The sequence below is a fragment of the Gracilinanus agilis genome, chromosome 2 (assembly GCF_016433145.1).
Source record: "Gracilinanus agilis isolate LMUSP501 chromosome 2, AgileGrace, whole genome shotgun sequence".
Classification (NCBI taxonomy): Eukaryota; Metazoa; Chordata; class Mammalia; order Didelphimorphia; family Didelphidae; genus Gracilinanus; species Gracilinanus agilis.
The window spans coordinates 261,703,393-261,710,815 of NC_058131.1; the positions used below are offsets into that span (position 1 = coordinate 261,703,393).

The following is a 7,423-nucleotide window of genomic DNA, read 5'->3' on the forward strand; positions in this document are numbered from 1 at the left end:
TAGTCCTCTAGAATGTCTTATTGCTCTTAGAGGGTCTAGTTTCTCTAGAAAAGACCTGTAGCTCATCGGTGGGATGGGCTAGAAGTAGATCAAGCTGCCACCGCTCAGACAATGTCAACAGCACAGAGAAAAGAGGACGTGGGAGTCCATGCCTGCCAATCTAGCAGGCTTCATGAGCACTGAGTTCCTTTGATTTTTTTTTGTTATCCTTCATTAAAAAGTGAAAGAAGGTTGAATTTCACATATATTTTTGATTTTTCCTAAAATACCCAGAATGAAAAATACAGCAGAAGCAATAGATTGAGGTTTCTTTTAGGTCACTTGCCATGATCTGCTTTCTTAAGAATCTCCCGAATGGCGAGAGCAAGAGGGAGGGGTCTATAGAGCTAGGCTAAAGCTAGTGCCTATGGTGGCAGCATATAGAAAGAGGAAGACCAGCACAGCAGGGGCTGGCTGGCTGTTAGAAAGAAAGTCTAGGGGAGAGCAGAATGTTTGATCATGAAAACACACACATAGCACTTTTAAAAAAACAACCTGATAAACCTTAAAAAGAGAGAGACAGCTTAATAACACCAATGAGACCCAGAGTATCTGGACTAGAATAACCCCGGCCATCTCCATCTCTTATTTTGCCCTTCTGGGAGCAGCTGTTTTAAGCTCAGACTATAAGAACCTGTGGGCCAGCTCCCGACAGCGTGAAGCCTTTATGGCTCGCACCAGACTCAAAGGGCAACCTTTGATGGACCAAAATGGGGCATGCAAAAAAAAAGCCACGCCACCCCACAGAGACTTGGGGGAATGCAGCATTAAACAGCTGCTGAAGGAATCATAATGGCAGCCTGCCCTTTCCCCACAAGAAAGTAGTCCATCTCTCCTGACCTCTGCAAGGGCTAACCAGCTACAAATGGTAGGACCCCTTACCTAGGACCCCTTACTCCTGTGCTGGCAGCATTACCACTCCCTATTTTTCCCCACTTTCCCCCCAGCTTTTAATCATTTCCAGCCATGCTCCAGTGAATTGTGGGGCTGGATTTTTAATTTCTTGGGGCAGAGAAGTTTCATGAAGGCTCTACGGAAGCTATAGTGACACAGGGGATAAAGGATGGGGTTCACTGCAGAGTTGACCCAGAGCAGCCAGAATGATGTCTCATACCAATAATCAGGAATGCAGCTGCCATGGCAGGCGGCCCGAATGATCATTAGGAGGGTGTAGGGGGCCCAGCACAAACCAAAGATGCTCACAATCACTGCCAGGGACTTGGCCACTTTCTTGTCCCTGGACAACCGGAAGCGTTGGGTGATGCTCTGTGACATCATCTTCATCCTCTTCTCCAGGGATGAGGTGGATGCAGAGGGCTTGTAGCTCCTTTTCAAAGACCTTGGCTTTTCAGGAGCATGGGTGGAACTGTTGGAGCTGGAAGTGGGTGAGTCCCGGGCACCATCTGGCTTGTCTGCAGGGTGTGCCTCATACTTGTGAAGGTTCAAGGTCTCCCGAGGCATCTTCTGCTCCCACTCCCAGCACTTCAGGGAAAACTTGGGATTTGTTTCTGACTCATGGTTGAAGAGCCTCCCAGGCTCCTCCCGGCCCACGTCCAGCCGGTCTCGGGTTCGTTTCTGGATGTTCAGATAGATGCTCAAGTTGAAGAAGGTCACACTGAGGAAGGGTGTGAAGAACTCCAGTGTGGAGGCTGTGATGAGGAAGTACCAGTTGTAGAAAAACTCAGCATAACACTCACCCTCTGGGATGATGCTTCTACCAGAGAGGTACTCCCAGCTCAAGATGGCGGGTCCATAGAGTAGGAAGGCTAGCACCCATACCAACACCATCTTCTGCACGGCCTGCCTGGTATTGCCTTGCTGAGCACGATATGCAACCTGAGGAGAGAAAATAAAAGCCATTTCTACTAGGCTATCGCCCCTAAAACAATACCAGTTCCTTGTTTTGTTTTCAAAGAGTGAAAGTCATAGAATGTTAGAACCCTCAATTTTTTACAGCTGGGGCAACTGAGATCCAAAGAGGAAGAGTGGATTTTACAACATGACAGAGTCAGGACTAGCATTAGTTCTTTTAACTCCTAAGTCCCTACTGTTTTCATTTTCCCATGTTTTCTCCTCCATTTTAGATAATTTAGACAAGGACAGAGTTTCTTTGGAACCATCCAGCCCCAGCTTTGGGTGCTAGAGAGAGGAAACTGGTAGCTTCTCCCACTCAATTCAGCAAGCTGTGGTCATGGCTCTGGTGAAAATACAAGGTTTAGAACATATTGTTTATAATTCAGTAGGGGATCTAGGACATTATACACAGATAACAATAATACAGAAATGACTGAGAGGTGTAAGCAAAGTGCTATGTGAAATCTGAAAGGTCAGAGAGAAGGTGATATTTGAATTTGGTTTAAAGGAATCCAGTTGGGTGGGAGAGGAGAGCCAGATCCATATTTGTTTATTTATTTTGTTTATGTTGTTTATTTATTTTGCATTTGTTTAAATATTTATTCCCTCTCCTCCTCAAGTTAAAAGTGTTTTTTTTTAAAGTGTTTCTTCCTTTATTATAAAACATCATAGGGCCGTAGGTCTAGAGCTGTGAGGGATACCAAGAAGCTATCTAGTTTAACGCCCTCACTTCACATATGAGGAAATGGAGGCTCTATCCAAAGAGGATAGGTGACATGCCTAAGGTCACACAGGTCCTCTGATTCCAGAATCAATGCTCTTTCTTTGGCATCATGTTATAACTTCTATTGCTTAGCCGAGTGGGACTCCCCAATTCTTTCCTTAGGTCCTTGAATTCTAGGGGATTCTTGGGCCATGGTGAGGCACATGCTTGTCTGGGTTTTCTCTATAATCTCTGATTCCCTTAGAAGCAGTACAATGAGGCACTTCCCCACCTCTTCCTTCCAAACAGCTTAAGCCTAGAAACTCACCGCCCTGGTAACAGAGAGAAACCGGTCATAACTGATTAACACGATGTTGAAGACTGAAGAGGTGCAGAGCAGATAGTCAACCACCAGCCACAATTTGCAGAAACTCCTCCCCAAGGTCCACTTGCCAGTCAGCACATAAGGCACATACAAGGGGATGCAAAAGGCTCCTGGAAGGAAAGGATATAATAGTTTGGAAAAGGCCAGAGGGCTAGGGAGAACTGAGTGGGAAGAATTCTGCTGGAAAGAGCAAGGAATTGACACATATTGGCTGTCTGACCATGGGCAAATGATTTAATTGATTCCAAGTAAAATGGGGATTTCCCACCCTGCCCTCCCATATTTCACAGTGCTTGCAGGAGGAAATGTTTTGCAAATCTTAAAATGCTATAAAAATGTGATTTCTAATTGTGCCCATCAGGCAGCCACAAGGTTCCCAGCATTTCTTTAACCTGGGACTCAGTTTCCTGTTCATTTTTATACTAAGGTCTCTCAAAAGGCTTCTGAATTCAAGACTCAGCTACAGGATGGCTGGGGGAACAAGGCTTGAGTTAGTCATCTAGTGGCTAAACAAATCAGAAAGGAAATTCCAAATCACAACAAACTAGAGACCCAGATTGTTGGATAAATGGCTGTTGCCCTCTGCTGGGGGAGGGGCTGAAGCTTCAGGCCTTGAAGAGCTGAAGGAGATGCTGCCTTACAATACTGATAGCTCAGGGCTTCCAGGTCCTTGGCATTGGCTGGAGGTCTAAGAAGGGACAAAGGGAAGAAGGGGAACAATTTCTTTTTGGGCTCTCTTTTCCCTCTCAGAGAAAATGAAAGGGTAACATAACCACCCCTTCTACATCCTATTCCATCCCAGGGAGCTGAGAATCTATAAGCCCTTCCTCACCTCTGGCATCCAGCCACCACTTCAGCTGGCCCCTTTTCCTGCTGCCTCTGCCCTAGGGCAATCGGTGATAAGCGTAGGGCTGTGTAAACCTAGAGCCCGCATCAGGTGCCTATGCAGGTGCGTTCAGGTCCTCTCTGGCAAGTGGGACTCTCAAGCGAGATTCCGGGCATCCATCCCTGAAAGCCCCTCCCTTCCAGCCAGGAGGAGCAACAGACTCCAGCTTCTCAGACTCCCACACCAGCTGGAGTTTCTCCCCAAACCCATTGTCTCCATGAACAGCCAGGGGGAGGAGATCTGTCTCCTCTGTCAGCCAGTCACCAACATTTCTTTCTCACCGTTTGCAGAGAGGCACCTCCATGCCCCCCCTCCACCACCTCCTGCTTTAGGAAGTATCCCCCTATTTGCTTTCTCTCATTACTTCGGAAAGTTCTCATTGATTTTCTCTTCTCTTCTGAGTCTCGCCCTCTTCCCCCACTTTTCCATCTCACCCAATCAGACCAATCGTCAAGAATAGTACCTCGTTCTGTTATTCTAAAACATATTCTAAAACAAGACAAAGAAAGCATCTGTCCCCGTTTAATGACTGTCATATTGTGGAAATAGCCATTTGATTTGGACTCTGGAGTCCTGAGTTCTAATGCCTGTTCATCCACTTACTAATTGGGTGACCTTGGGCAAGTCATTTCATTTTTTTTTCCAAGTTTCAGATTCCTCTTCTGTAATCTGGAGTGATAATATATGTACTTCCTACTTGGTAAGGGTTTTGAGGATCGAATGATGAAGCCCTTTCTAAGCCTATAGAAATGTCAAACGTTACACAACTTGTTACTGTATCCCTTCCCCCCTTCGGGTTCCCCGAGGTCCTTGCCTCTCCAGCCTAGGAGCTCCAAGCCTCCCCCTCCCCACCACTCCCGCCTCGGTAGGAGCAGACGAATATCTGTATGGTTCTCTCAGCCTCGCTCCCTGACTGTCTGGCGGTTTCAAGGAGTAGGAAGGGTGGGAAAAGCAGCATCTATCTGCCCCGCTCCCCCTCCCCCCCGTTCAAAAGCAAAGGCCGGTGATATTTTTCTCAGTGACAAACATGCTCACATTGTGTATTGCCCAAGAGATGGGCAGTAGAAATGGAGGAGATCCTGGGGAAGACATCCCATGTCCTGGGAAGCAAGGCACAATTCGGCTGCCCCAGTTCCTCTACTTCCCGGGGCGGAAGGGGCACTAAGTCGTTCCTCCACCCCCATCCCCCCAAGTCTGTTGTTTCTGATTCCTAGATTTCTCTAAGTTTTCTCGCCTTTTCTCTCAGTAGGAAAGAAGTGGAACCAACTAGCACGGGGAACACCTCCGCCTGTTTCTTCCCATCCAGGCCCTTCTGTCCCAAATTCCCAGACCTGCCGATCTCCTTTTGCCAGTGTCCTACTCAACTTCACCTAGGCAGGGCATAAGATTCCGCGCAGAGGGCTTCAGGAAGACTTGATGAGGCTTACCTCAGGGACCCTAGCCACCGTTGTTCTCTCTTCTGCTGCCCTATGTCCTTTGCTCTCAGGGGTCCTCTAGCCCTACGGATGGCACCTCTCTCCCAGGAGGCCCTGGCTTTAACGCTGTCCTTAACCTTCTTGCACCAGGGTCCAAGATCTCCCTCCCCCATACCCCAAACCCTGCATCCACTGTCCCACACCTTTCCCACCAACAGCCCCAGTTCAAAGAAGCTCGCCTTCTCACTTGTCTTCAGCCCCAGCCCTTGGGTCAGTTACCCCCCCACCCCCCAGGGTGGGTGTACTTTACCTACTAGGAAATCAGAGATGGCCAAATTGAGGAGGAAGAAGTTGTTTTGTGTGCGAAGGCTGGAGTCCACCACGAAGGCCAGCATGACTAGCGCGTTGCCCACCACGGTTGCCACGATCAGCAGCGCCATCAGCACAGCAAGGACCACGGTCCAGGCGGCGGAGAAGCCGGGCGCTGCAGCCTCTCCAGCGCTCGGCCCCCGAGACACATTGAGGGCCCCGTCGGGCAGGGCGCGTTCCATGGCAGGATGAGAGAGCGCCACTGCATGCACCCCCAGCCCCACCGGACCGACTGAGGCCAGGCCTCGAAAGATCAGAGCCTACACACCTCTAGAGTACGAGTCAGTCCGCTGCACGCGGGCCAAATGGGGTGGAGGGTGCTGGCAACAGGTGTCTCCAAGGCGCGGTGTCTATACCCTCTTTGGGCTGCGAGGGGCTAAGACTTCGGCTCCGCCTCCCGCCACTTGGGTGTCCGCAGCCCCGCCTCGTCTGGCTCCGCAGCCTCTGGCAGAGGTGGGCCAGAGAGGGTCAGGAAAGCTCAGCAATCTAGGGCGAGATGGGGAGGGGGAAGGGAACCTGAGTGTGCCGGGCACTCCAAGTGGCCGGGGCAGGGTTGGAGGGAGTGGCGGTACACCCGGAGCTGCACGCTCCCTCCCCTCCCCCACTTACTGCTGGTCCCTAAGCCTGGAGAAGCGCCCCTCCCCCCTCACGGTTTGGCAGTGCAACTGGGAAAGGACTCTTCACAGCCTGTTGTGTACCAGGCTGAGCATCGTCTCGCTGCGTATCCTTGCACTAGGCTGAGAGCCCCCTCGACTGTCTGCATGTGCATAGAGCTGAGCACTCTCCTTACCGTCTGCGTGTGCACGGTGCTGAGGGCCCCCCCTCATTGTCTGCGAGTGTATAGGGCTGAGCTTCCCCGCCCCTTACAGTCTGCCACTGCACGAGGCTGAGCACTCTCCTTGCTGTCTGCGGGTGCACCGAACTGAGGGCCCCCCTCAGTGCTCGTGCACCGAACTGAGCGCCCCTCTTACTGTCTGCTGGTGCATTGTGCTGTGTTCTCCGTTACTGTCTGCAGGTGCACAAGTCTGAGCTCCCTTTTTACAATGTTCTGGGGCACCGACCTGAGCTGCACTCACTGTCTGCTGGTGCACCAGGCTGAACACCCGCCTCACTTCCGATACCCGTGCCAGGCTGAGCGCCCCTCACTACCAGTCCTGGAACTAGGTTGAGCGCTCCCCTCGCCCGCAGCCAGTGCGCTCGGGCGGAGCGCGGAGCCAGAGTGCGCTCTCAGCCTGCTCTTGGACCAGCAAGCTCACCCCACCCCCACCCCCCAGTCCGTCCCAGCAGCCTCTTCCATTGGCTGAGGCGCGCTGCTCAGGCACGCCGCCCGCCTGGCTCTCTCTCGTCGCCCCACCCAATAAGCAGAGCCAGCTAGAGAGAATAAGGAGGAGCAGAGCGGGCTGGGACCCTGGACAGCTCCCCACATTCCAGTTGGGCTTAGTGCAGTAGTTGGCTTCCAATACTCAGGACCCCAGGAAAACTCAGCTGTGCTCGTGCTCTGTTTGCAGGAACAGTAGAACTGGGTAGGAGAATGCCTATGGGGGCCTTACGTATATTCCCTTCCTCAAGTCCTCTCTCAGAGGGTCCAGGGCTCCGTGAGTATAGGTGCACTAGCCCCACAGCCTCAGAATGAGAGTCCACTGAGGCTCCGAGTCAGGATCTATTCCTCCCCCTGGTCCTATTTCACTCCTACCCTTTACCAGCTCTCCCTCCCTCTCCCTCTCCCTCTCCCTCTCCCTCTCCCTCTCCCTCTCCCTCTCCCTCTCCCTCTC

At 51.4% G+C, this 7,423-nt stretch overlaps 1 protein-coding gene across 1 annotated transcript; it reads right to left on the minus strand.

Annotated features, from left to right (window-relative positions):
* Positions 1–993: 993 nt before the first annotated feature.
* Positions 994–5,833, minus strand: HRH3 (histamine receptor H3). The gene is made up of 3 exons (XM_044661153.1): positions 5,593–5,833; positions 2,925–3,091; positions 994–1,875 (listed from the first exon to the last, which is right to left on the minus strand). The coding sequence occupies exons 1-3, from the start codon at positions 5,831–5,833 to the stop codon at positions 994–996; spliced, it is 1,290 nt and encodes a 429-aa protein (XP_044517088.1).
* Positions 5,834–7,423: the final 1,590 nt, after the last annotated feature.